This window comes from Halyomorpha halys, unplaced genomic scaffold, assembly GCF_000696795.3.
Source record: "Halyomorpha halys isolate HHAL.00 unplaced genomic scaffold, Hhal_1.1 Scaffold1240.1, whole genome shotgun sequence".
NCBI lineage: Eukaryota > Metazoa > Arthropoda > Insecta > Hemiptera > Pentatomidae > Halyomorpha > Halyomorpha halys.
The window spans coordinates 205,169-218,495 of record NW_027108774.1 but is presented as its reverse complement, the minus strand read 5'-3'; the positions used below and the strand labels follow the sequence as shown (position 1 = coordinate 218,495).

At 32.3% G+C, this 13,327-nt stretch overlaps 1 protein-coding gene across 11 annotated transcripts in view; it reads right to left on the bottom strand.

Annotated features, from left to right (window-relative positions):
- smash (smallish) overlaps positions 1 to 13,327 on the bottom strand; it is a 240,744-nt gene that overhangs the window by 23,179 nt on the left and 204,238 nt on the right. For all 11 annotated transcript variants that reach the window (XM_067047100.1, XM_014433661.2, XM_067047099.1 and 8 more), the window contains exon 2: positions 13 to 91. In XM_067047100.1, the coding sequence (XP_066903201.1) occupies positions 13 to 63 (51 nt within the window). In that variant the 5' untranslated portion in view covers positions 64 to 91. The remainder of the gene's footprint in view (positions 1 to 12; positions 92 to 13,327) is intronic.

Genomic DNA, 13,327 nt, shown 5'->3' with positions numbered 1-13,327 from the left:
TTGAATACTAACCTGCCTGGAGTCTGTGCTGGATTCTGAGGTAGTGCTATGTCTTCTCTCCATGTTCTCAGTTCTCCCATTACAGCCTCATCTAAAAGACAACATTCTATCAAAACTGAGTTGTGTACCCTTCACTAAGCAGTGCCTACACATTACTGCCAACTACTTAGTTGGCAGTAATGTTTGATCGACATCTGTCAGTCATAATTATTGTCAAAATTCCAACCGGAATTTTACCAATTTAACTGCAATTTAAGTCATTACAGTGACAAACATACACTTACAAAGAAATTTTTCACTACTACAATACTTGGTTTAATTTTGAGATGATTCCAAGACAACCTTGTTCAGTGGTTTATTTTCGAAAAAAAAATTTAGATCTAGTGCACTAGCATCTCTTAATTTTCTCTTATCACCGTAATTTTGCGTAGAATTTAATTCCTGCATAACCAAGGCTGAAAGATGCAATAGCAACACTTCCTTTTACAATTAGTAAATATTGCATACATAGATAAGTTAAAATAAAAACTACTAAAGTATTTTAGCAATTGTGGAAAAACGAAAAAAATTATATCAAAAATATTTGACTTTCCAGTGGTAAAATAAATCAAATACCTTACAACTTTTATTTCCGTAAATAAGTTCCCAACTTCGGAAAATTTTTCTCCATTTAGTTAATTATGAAATTCTTTTATATTTTAAATGTATCAATGTTTTATTAATGCTAACAATAAGACATAATTAGAATCCTTTATGCTCCTTATAATGTAATAAATAAAATTATCCGCCATTATATCCCGAGTCAACCTCTCATACGGCTTGTAGTGTAAGTTAGACCTTATGCTGGATTTACAATTTTTTCAATTGTTGCAAATCCAAATTACCTACAAATACTTGATAAACAAACACTGGTAATCTTTGACCCACACGCTTGAAAATATTTGAATTATGAAAAGAAATAAATACAGATAGGCGAACTGAAAGGAATTGTAAACGTCAGCAAAGGAGGTAAATGATAAAACATATAGAAATGATACTAAACAAGATATAAATTCAACTTGTTTTCCTAGTACTTTTATCAGATATTTATCAATTTTATTACCCAGATATACAATATTTTCATAAATGTATATTTAAGCCATGTTACATCAAACGTATACCGCTAAAGTCAATTGACAAAACATGAAGCAATTCATTTACATCCAATTAATAGAATTTTAAAGCAAACAGTTTCAAACTTGAGTTAATTATTGATTTTGTATGTTCGTAAAAGTCTTTAATTAAAACAGAGGAAGCACAGATATAAATATATATTTGTAGGCAAGTCTAAAACAATACTAACCACAAACTTGTGGTAGCATCGCAAGTGCTTGCCCGAACGAAATTTTCTTTGTATAAAAAATTCGACACTAAACAAGTTGACCACGAATTCAGGCAAACTTCCACCAGCCATTCCAAATAACCCATTTAGAAGTAGGCAAGGGGGAGTCTGGTAGAGTTTGGCCTGTGTGTAGCCGTACCTTTAGAAGAACAAGGGCTAAATCTCCCGCAACGCCCTCATTGCAATTCCAGCTTCTGGAACGAATCCCGGATCACGCCATATTCAGGGGCGGTGCCTGAATCGTTCATATACATTATCCATAAGGACCTTAATACACAATAGATTGCCAATTTCATCAGAAAAATCATACTTCCTGTAATTACAAATTTCATCTCAAAACAAACCCACTCGTTCGTAACCATCCCTATCTATATTCCCGATAACTCTCCGAGGCTTCTAAAAATAAAATAGTTACTAAATTGTTACAAGTGGATTCTTTGCAATCAATTCATGTAATCCAAGTCAGCATGCAAGACACTGGTATTGTGTGATTTCTTGGGAATAAAAATTATGATTACAAATTTCGTTTCTCTTATAGAGATTTCGTGTGGACAATTACTTAAAAAAATGTTTCGAAAATATTAATCACATTCAAGGAGAACTTATAACTTTAGTTTAATAGACTTATGTTCTTGGAATATCACATTTATTATGCTTATAAAAAAAAAAAGATTATATGGAAGATATTTTATTAAACTGATAGAGGAGGCAGTGGTAGTAGCCGAGACGGAGGAACAGGAGCACAATGGCCAAGTCCTGTTACTCTAATATCACGGCCTTTGTCTGCGGTTCCTGGAACCACCAGCCAACGCCCTCTGGAGTCTCCAGCTACTTTCAGCAACCAACTATCGGGTTTCTTCGTTATCGTAAGCTTTGGATTCAAGTTGATTAAGTGATTGATAAATTTCTAAAGCTTTGACGTATGGGTATTTCCTCAGGTTATTAATAATTTATAAACCCAATATCAAGAAACAAGATATAACAGGTTAGACTGAAAGATCATCATATGAGATGAATCATAGGAGGAATCGGAAGTATGACATTTCTTGGATGAATAATTATTGGTTGAATAAGCCGATTTCAGGGTAAAAATAAATATGTTAAGTTTGGGACTCATTATGTCACATTAAAATTTAATTACGGTTCTTGCCTTTTAGTAGTTTATTTTTTTTTGTTTTTTTATAAATGTATTTTTTTCAGGAGTAAATTATTATGTAAGAACCATGCAACATGTACAAGCTATTATGGGACGAATATTTAAAGTTAGATAAGACAATAAAAAATAACTCCTGAAGAAGCTCCTTATCGGAGAAGACGTCCCATCCACTATAGCGTCCATTACGAGAGCATCTCCGGCTACTGGGTTTTATCGTTGATGGACTCCGTCCCGAGCGACGTACGTTGTTAATTCCAAAGAGGTAAAAGCTGCTAAGAGGCTGAGGACACGGCAGTTCGTGACAAGTGAACACGGAGGAGAGGAGACAATCAAAATTCTCACGTGATCCCGTGATAGCTACCTCGAGATGGAAAGAAACAGGCAATACATCAGGCGGAGGCTGGCGAAAAAAAACAACAAAAAATAGAAAAAAAAATTACTCAACGGTCGTGATGACATAAAATTAAATGAGGTAACCTCGGGCCGCGGACGTGGATTGTTGTCTAACTCGATTTTTTATTCAATTATCGTGTAATTAATAAAAAACAACTTCAATTTGACCATATCATACATAGATGATTAACTGTATGTAAAGTAGAAGGAGATGGCGAGGCAATAATAAAAATAGTTGTTAAATATTCATTAATTACCAAAGTTTCGACTGATACTCGGGTTAGTTGGTTAATAGTTGAAAACTATTTTTATTCTTTTAAACAGCAGCCCAAACTATCTCATTTTAATAAATTTAAGAGGGAAACTAATATAATCAAATAATCCTTTAAGCAACCCCACCATGAAATCTCTTTTGATAAGAAATTATCAAGAGAAAACATATAAATATGATATAATGCGCAATCCCAGCGCGCACTACCCCACTGCTCCCGCACCCCGTATGCCAGAAATGGCAAGGGAGGGGGATAAAAAAAAAAAATAATAAAAAATAAAAATATGGTAATATAAATAGTACCAATTTCAATTAAATAAAAATAATAAAGTTTGCATTAAGAGTTTAGTTTTAAAAAAAAAATACAAAGTGTGCATTATTTTGGATGTTTCGAATTACAGGAAATCTAAGATATAAATGAAAAAACTGATATGCCATCAACTTGAGGCCATTTTCATTTTCGTTGAAGAACATTTTAGGCACGTTGAATTACAAGTTTATAAATTTATACATAAATACTTATATACTGTCATTGAGAACACTTTTATTTTATCAATACTGATGCCAAAAAAAACCTATTTTTATAAATTACCTTCTATTTTCTAATGTATCTGGACAATTTTATTTTAAAAAAAAAAGTTTTTATATTATCCATTTTGATTTAAAGTTAGTTACAAAAGTGTAATAATCACTCTGTAACTAATCATGAATTCCACCTCAAGGTTCTAGACTATCTGTACCCCATTTGAGAGTATAATATGCTCAATTCAATGATTCATGACAATCACTGACAAAATGGTTCATGACTTTTTCAACTCAATCGAAGATTAACTTTTAGTAGTGAGTTAAGTAAATGATTTGTGAGGGAGATATTGCTAGTGATACTTGAAAAAAGCGATTTGTAGGACTGAGTAGATCATTGCTCCTGAATAAAACAAACTCACGAGTGTGGAGTTGAAAGAACCAAATATTCCACCACAGTGGCGGCTATTAAATTTTTATCTAAGTTTAAATATTTCAATGATTCCTATACTAATGTGCGCAAACATCTAGTCCGCATAGCCAGCCAACATGGAACAATGCCATTCATATTCATGAGAAAACTCGGAACGAAAATTCACTTTCCACGGTCGAGACAATAGGGCATATTTATACCATAAAGCTATTGCAGAAGCAGGTTCCCAGCTCACAGGAATAGGCCGTACCCTTGCTGACCCCGTGCTGTCAGTAGTTGTGCGATACTAGCAAGGTCTGATGTGCAGATAGTAAGAGCTCATTACAGTCAGATATAGTCCGTCTGCGGGGTATGGACCAGAGTTGCAAAGTTCACACCATTCCCAGCATGGAAGCTGGCCACTCTATCCTCTAGCCGGAATTAATCTAACGATCGTCGAGCTGCGTATAGAATGCGATCGGGCTCCGGCCTTCACCTTTTGCTAGCCACCACTTAACGAGACTCCTCAGGAATTTCGGATCGTCCTCAGATCACTCGGCCGTCAATTAGTAGTGCCTTGGACCGGGGGAAGGCTGTTAGTGCTCGATACAATTTAATAGATCGACTTTATCTTGCAGAATACAAGCGACGAAGAGGAACTTGATAATCATGACACCTGGATGGATAATAAAATAACAAACTAGTTTCAGCGTTGTAGCGTTTTTCGACTAATAATAAACATAATAATGTTAAAATCTTAGCAAACAACTAAACAAAACAACGTAGGGAACTCTGAAATGTTCAAGATGACAGAAATATAACTTACGATACTTTAATTACAACGAAAACTGTTCAGTATGTATTCATGAAGAACATTAGCTCACATTATAGACCAATGGTTTCCAATCGGTGGTCCATGGACCATAGCTGAGCCGCGATGGTCTAGGGATGGGCCGCTGGAGGGTACGGCTACTTATATTTGTGGCAATGTATTGTTAGAACTATTTTATTAATTGTCTTTCTTGATGGTTGCACGGAAGCAGGCAAATGCGTAATCAAAGCTACTCAAAATATACTTTTAAGCAACCTAATTATGAAATATTTTCCATGGAGGACTCCAAGTCCTTTTAATTTCCAAATTAGGAATTTTAAAGTCCTGATATAAATGGAATATTTAGTGAATTTTAATTAAGGAGCTAAAGATCAAAATGCATTTTGTCCATTTTATGAGATTAATAATTTATTTTTGGCAAGAAGTATAGCATTATCTATTCACTACTTTACAAAGCTTTTAAGTTTACTACGAAAAAAATTTTTTTTCTTACTCTCAGAATCAGGAATGGACAAAACTCATATTTTAGTTTTCATTATTTACATTTGTAATGCATACTTTTCTGTACATACTATTAATAAACATAAAAATAAATTAACCTTAAATAAATGACTCTAGTAAGATTCATCAAACTCCTCGTGTCCGTAGCCTGTCGTAGTTGTAAGAAAACACTCCTCGAAGAGGCAACTACTAAACCGCTCCAGAAGTAAATAGGATTTAATTACTTGGTTCGGTCCTCCGAACCGTAAAGAGAGTCGAAACACCTACTTCTGAAAAAGCGGTCATACTCTGATTAGCTCGCCCGGTGTTTCTGCGGCGATGTCCCGCAGTAGATCCTTTTTTTATATCGATTTTTTTAACTTTTTCTACAGTAATTACTTTCTTAAACATGCTCTGTTTTCTATTAGTTATTATGTTCTTCTATTCCTTCATCGATATTTTGACACGATATTTATTACCAAGAGAAACTAACCTACTTTTTTCGCCTTAATCATTCAAGACTGAATTAGTCGAGCACAGTCGAAACTCCAAGTTTCTACAAATATTATTTCTTGATAAGATGAATTCTACTTTAATTGATATTGAAAGTTTACTGCATGTGTCATATCTCATAACCATAAGTCGGACAGACTTGACCTTGAGAGTTTGAAAATTTATTAACTTGTTAACTGTCTCTATGAAGAAACATATCTATTAACAATTTTTGATTTTCATATCTATCTCACATCACTCGATACCTCAAATTCAAAAACTCTAAATATAATAACTAATAACTCAAAGTAATATTCGTCATCAAGAGTTCATCAACATTTTCCATGTACAAACGTAATCTCAGGCGTTTCATTTAAAAATAAATAAAAACATCATAAATAAAAATTATTAGTTTATTTATTCCAAATGATCAGTTTTCATTTATTGTTATCGTTTAGAACTTTTGACGGATATTAATAACAAATCGGTCTGTCTGATCATTAACTCCTTAATGATGAAACAAGGTGAGTGCAAACAGGCATTGGAATATATTTTTTGATGTAAAAATTAACACCAGTAGAGTTCAGAATAATCTCTGATCACAAATTAACCATGACAATGAGGAATTAGATCAGTTATCAAAACTATGATTAAATCTCTTTTGAGGGACCAGAACCTTCCTTAGAGGTATCGCTTCACACTATTGGCGAAAAGAGGTCTTTACTACACTTGTATAAATACTAAATACTGAAATTATATAATTATATATTTATGTGCAGTTAATTTTATTCTTTTATAAAAAGTATTTACTTAATTATATTAATATTCCAAAATTAATTCTTTTTTTATAATTTTCTTACTTACGCTTGTTGAACAGATTCGGAACTTAGGACTCCATCTTGACAAGAGACTTACTTGGAATCCATATACAAGACTGAAACGACAAGAAACTGCTCGTAGATTCCGATTGCTACACCTTCTTGACAAACGCTTTTAACTTCCCATTCACTACATAACATTATTATACACTACGATAATCAGATCAATTTGGACATATGGAATTAAATTACCAAAATCCTACGTAAAATCCTTGATTCTCCTTATTACGTTACAAATAAACTAATCCACCAAGACCTTAAAACCCCTTTCGTTACAGATTTGGCTCAAAACAGATATGCGTCTTTTCATTCCAAACTCCTTACTCATCCTAACCTATTAATTCTTAATCGTTCATCCTTAACAATCCCTGATAATCCTCCGAGGCGTCTGAAAAGAATATGGCCACGGGAACTTCTAATTTAAATTAATGCTTGAAGAACCACCAATGGGTGGTTCCTTCCCAAGATTTTCAAGTATAAATGAAATATAAAACACATTTACTTATTGTATTTATTATTTGTACAGTTGTAAAACACATTAAATAAATAAATAAAATAAAAATATAATTTTCTTCGACGTTTCGGTATCCATGACCTATCTTCAAGACTACATACCTATCGTTTTAGGATTTTGGTTTTATCTTTCCTTTAGTTTTTTGTATTGATATCTTAGTTTCCTGGATAACTATATCCATACAATTTATTTTTTCATTTCACTGCCCCAGTTTGACAGAGCAACATCTCAAAAATATGGTTATTTTTAGATATGCATGTAATTTAAGCAATAAAGGTAAGATTTATACACTTCAGCTGTAATATCTCTAAATATTTTTTTTTTACTATTTATTTAGTTCTACTATTTTCCCTTCGTTACTGAGATTAAGCATTAAATCGATTTGAGAATCATTGTAATAACTCCGTTTACGTGACAACTTCAACGTTTAAACAACAGCAACACTTTCGCTTTCCTCATGCTATCAAGGCGGATTTCGGTTTCGTGCTAATGCAGACACCATATCATAGAGGAGGTTTTCTAATTAATTTTAAACGCAAGTGTTTCGTTAGCTAGTTGACAAACATCCCGCCGAGATTGCATAGACTTACTATAGGCACACCTCATTACGATCAGTCCGATAAAAAAAGAACCTCCGAAACCGGCCAAGGATGAAATTATTCAAGAAATATATTACGAGGAGGTGAAAGTGGCCATTGGTACTTGTGAACAAAGGCATTCATATGCCAGGGTACGACGAAAGTACTGGGGGCTACTGGATCTTCTTGTGTAATCGTCCTTTCTACGAGTGGACTAACAATGAAGTCCTTTTCAGTAATTGGGTGGTTCCTCTTGATTTCACTTGTCAAGTGCTCTTTTGCAAGCTTAATGTCTGTTTAAAATGTAGTAGGCCACTCACGGTTTATCTTTTGTCTACGGCTTTTAGAGAGAAATTCGAGAGCTTATAACATAATTAATTGCTGTTATGTTGAATATGCTTTGACACGGGTCTACCTAATATTTTGATGATTATATTCTGCTATAAGTAATTTTATCACGTTTGATTAATCTTGTTATTTTTGTATATCATTTTCAATAACGAGCGTTTGGAATTGGGGAAGAAGAAAATTATTTTAATCCCTTTGCCCTTCAAAATTTGTGGTACAATTAAACAATTGAATAAAAAAAACTCTTCTAACTGTTGCTCTCGTTTTTTTTTTTCGAGACAAAGGAAACGGCCTTTTTTATATTCGACTACTAAGTCGCAGGTCACCCCACGATAATAGCTGGAACTCGATATGATCATCGGCCAATTTTTTTAATTAGTATTGATTAAGATTTTTTTTATTGTTTGTTATTTACTGTTATAATTATTAATAGGTTTAAATAATAAAACATTGAGTAGTGATTTACTACATTTTTCTTTTGTACAGTAACAAATAAGTCGAAACATGGAGTCCTACTCTAGTGTTCTACGCCATGAGATTAGGTTGGTAAGTACAGTGCTTTTATGTGGGGAGAGATTCGTGGTGATAAATATAGTAGAACGGCCATTTTGTTAGATTTATTTATCTTGATACTGGAATACGGAATATCCACTACAAAAAAATAAAAATAACAATAGTAAATAAATGAGTATTTATACAATAAATTAATAAGCTAGGCGAGATTTGAAGTTCAGAGGTTACAGATATATTTTACTTTCGTTAATTATAAAATTGATAACCGTAAATATGGTTAAATTGAAAAGGTTAGTGTTTTGAGTACTATAACACTTACTATCCAAGTAAAACATCCATTTATTTCCTTAAAACACATTCCAATTATTTTTTATGTTATGTCTTAAGTACAACTTCCCGTATTATTCAAACATTCCTAACAAGTTTAATCTGGGGGAATACAAGAACAGTCAGCCAGTACAAATGAGAAAACAAATTCCTTCATGCTCGTATGATAGGGCATATAGAAGCGCTGACCTTGGGAAGGTCATAGGACTTAAGAGTAGTCATAAATAAAAACAGGCACAAACAATAAAATATCATGAATCTCGATAAAAATATTTTACATTGCATTAATTAATTTTATTATAATTTAATTGCATGTATATCTATGCCACCAGTGAATACGTAGTTAATTAATTAAACTTTTTAAGTCAGCCAAATAGAGATTTAGCACCCACAATATTACGCTGTCAGGAGTTAGACAAGGTTATGCTTATTTATTTTGATATTCTATATTGGATAATTCCTTGATAAAGTAAAATATTGTCAATTAATTTCAGACTACTCAAAGTGTCTTATAAATTGTTTAAGGTATACATGATAAGCCTATAATAATAATAAAACTATCAATTACTTAATTTTCTATATTAACTTATAGAAAGTTAAGAATTTTTATTTTTTACTCTGTTTTTCTGAAGATGTATATCGTTATTTATTTGTATATGGAAAAAATTTATTTATTTTCCAACGAACTCGTAAGAGTGAATTCGGTTAGATGAAATTTTAATTTAATTACAATAGTGGTTATAATTACCAACCTCTGATCTCATCCTTAATCAATGTCAAAATTCTGGTATAATATTAAACAAGAAATAGCTTACACCAATGATATATTCCATTGGTTCTGGAGTTAGTTTAAACCAAGATTACATCAACTCTTGACTACGCAACCGGCCTGAAATGTATTCAAATGATACTATAATATGAGGAATTCGTTCTAAGCATTAAGATTATAAAAATTGGCGAAACTACTTTTTGCATCCTTCAATGGATTGCGGATGTTAAAAAATATATTCTACAATTTTTTTTTTCCTGATAATAAAATATAAAAAGTTCTATAACGCAGTACCCTGAGTGTTGATGGTTCCCTTTGGTACTTCTCAGCCCTATGACCTTCAAAAGGTCGGTCTTTCTGTATCTCCCTTCGTACCTGGATCGACCACAATAGCTTCGGGCATGAAGGAACTCGCCTTCACATCTTAACCATATCCCCTCTTCTGGATTATATTAACCTTCTTATGAACGTTTAAATAATATATTGATGAGAAGATAGTTGACCGTGGATAATATATATGAGAAGAAGATGGTTGGGGGTGCAGTCTAAATATAACACTATTAATAGAGCCAACGTTTCGGCGACAGTTTCTAACCTTCATCAGGGCTAAGAACAAAGAACGAGATAACCAGTATGAGTACAAAGAAAATAAAAATATAAACAGAATGATTAAAGTAAATTATTGGAGAAGTTTGTCGGGGGGTGCGGTCAGCAAAGAACAACATAAATAAACAAAACCATATTTATTTATTTTATGCCGACGTTTCGACCTGAATTTCAGGTCTTCATCAGGGGTTATGGCGTAGAAGGTAGGCCTGCAACTATATATATATATGTATGTATCGAGTTGCAGGCCTACCTTCTCCAATCATTAATCTACGGTCAACTATTGACTAAAGTAAATATTTATTCAAAATGAAAATTAATAAAAACAAAGTCATAAAGAAGTATAAATTAAGTTCAAATAATATAAGTACTATTTAAAGAATATTTAAGGATATCTAATCTCGGCGTGCATTTATTCGGTTGCCTCTTCTGATACATTTAAAATACTTTTAAGTATCTCTTACCTTAAAAGGTTCTCTCTTTGAATATTTTTGGATTTAATTGTTAAATTTCGATACTTTTCTTCATGACAAACTTCGAGCTGTTAAATGAACTCCGTTATACAAAAAATTCTAACTCAAAGATCCAATAGGATAATAGTAGACTTCATGATGAACTTGGTATCAAAACTTTGCAGGAATGCTTAAATTGGTTTATATAGCTTAACGCCCCAAACTGTGACAGAAAACCTATAAATCAACCAGTTAATAGTTTGTTCAGTTGTTCACAATTGCGGTGGATGCTTTTAGAAGTTGGGACACTATTTTTTAGTTTAGTTTTTAAACTATTCATCATCGATATAAATTTTTAAAAAAATATTTAAAGTTACTTATTCATTGCAGTATATCAAATATTTTCATTATGACAACCCACATAAATTGAAAAATCAGGGTCTAAGAAGATGGAAGGTATGATTATTTAATGATTGAAAAGAGTTAAATGAGCAAGATATGTTAGTTCATAGCTGAGTATCTAATTCTTAAGATGGTAATATTAGGTTATTCACTATTCCATTATTGTTTTTAGTATTATTACTCAATAATTGTTTTTAAGTGGTTTTCACCTCATTTTTTCATCAAATTCATTTTTGATGTCATTTCATGTAGTTGTTTTTTTTTTTCAGATTTGGTAAAACAATTATAATCGGCTATCATTTTGGAACTAAATGGTGGATGGTAATAACGAGTTACCAGGATCATTGTGGGGGTGACCTGCGATTTTAGTGGTAAATGTAAAAAAGAAATCACTCCAGTATTTTTCGCGGACGGAAAACGACTGGATTTTTCTATTATTCGATTATGGAATTCCAAAACCAATTCAGGGTTTTAAATTAAATTAAAAAAAAAAATTATTTTAAAAAAAATTAAAGGGCTTAAAACAGAAAAACAATTCTAAATGATTATTGAAATTAGTGGAAGTTTTAATAATTAAAATTAAATTAATAGTTTCGATGAGAATGATGTACTTAATCCGTATTTAACTTAAACAATTACGATCAATATGGGTTACCTGTTATTTTATGTATAAAATCGTAATAGTTTCAGTAGCATTAGATGGCATAGAAACCAGTGGTGGGATTAATATAAATAAGTTCTTTAAACTGTTTTCGACACCGTGAAACTAAAAAATCAAAACAAAAAAATATATATTATTAAAAAAATAAGTAGTCTGTATAATCCTATGCTAAAATCTAGCATATACTTTCACGAATAATAATACAACTGGATAAGTTTATTATCCAGATTATAAAAGACGAAAATCACGACTTGTAATCTTGGCACCATATTTAATCGTTTATTTTTTAATCCTATTTGAAAGGGCAGAACCGTAATATGAGAACACAGGCAGCATTCGAAGTAAATTAAAATTGCGAAAGAACCAAGGCCCGTAGGACTTTCAACACTGCTACTTCTCAAACGAGAGATAAAACAATTCGTGCAGAAGATAAGGCCTAAACAAAAAGGAAAACAGAAGACTAAGAGGATTAGGAGATTGAATAAACAGGGCGGGAGGAATTCCTTGGAAATTATAAAGCAGAAGAGGGCACGTGGAGTCGATAAATTGAAAGATCTCGAAGCCTTAAAATTCATTAATCTATTCCGAAAGAAGGGATAATTATGATCTGCGGGAACTATAAAACTTAATCCTACCTCTAATTTGAGTCGTAAAGATATTATCATTTCAGCAGAGGTAGTTGTATCGCAAACGATTCTAAGATTGTATACAATCCATTACAGGATAGCATTCCCTATCAAAATATCTATTCTATCGAAATACTTAAAAAACAAAGGCTCTCATATTTATATAATCCCTTTGTCTTTATTAGACTGATTATATGAGATGTTTAGTCACTGGTTTGGATTTATGTAAAAAACTTTCTTTACACAAAATGCACGAATTGGGGAAACATAATGTTTTTATCTATTTACCGATATTTGAGAGACTTATTTGTTTTTTCAAAAAACTAAAGCTTTTGGTATCTTTCAGTAATTTCTAGCAAAAATTTTGGTCTCTTCCGTAATTAATTTTTATTATTTGATTATACCACCATTAGTAGACCAGCTCTAGGACTGAAGTCCGTTCCAACAGACAAGAGGAATCCGGTAAACAAGAACAACTGAGTTGGGGGTTGGGTGGCAATATCTTACAAGTGACTCCATCAATTATTGCGGGTTAGCTTTTGTCTGGGTTTGTAGGTTCGGCAAAGGAGCATATAGGCACACTTTATAGAAATCTATCATGAGAACTTGGAGTATATTTTTTTCTATCTAATTCTCTAGACAAGCTAATGCCTCTTTTTCATGATAGAAAAAACATTTTTTTTTTATTTATTTATTTATTTAATGTGATTTACA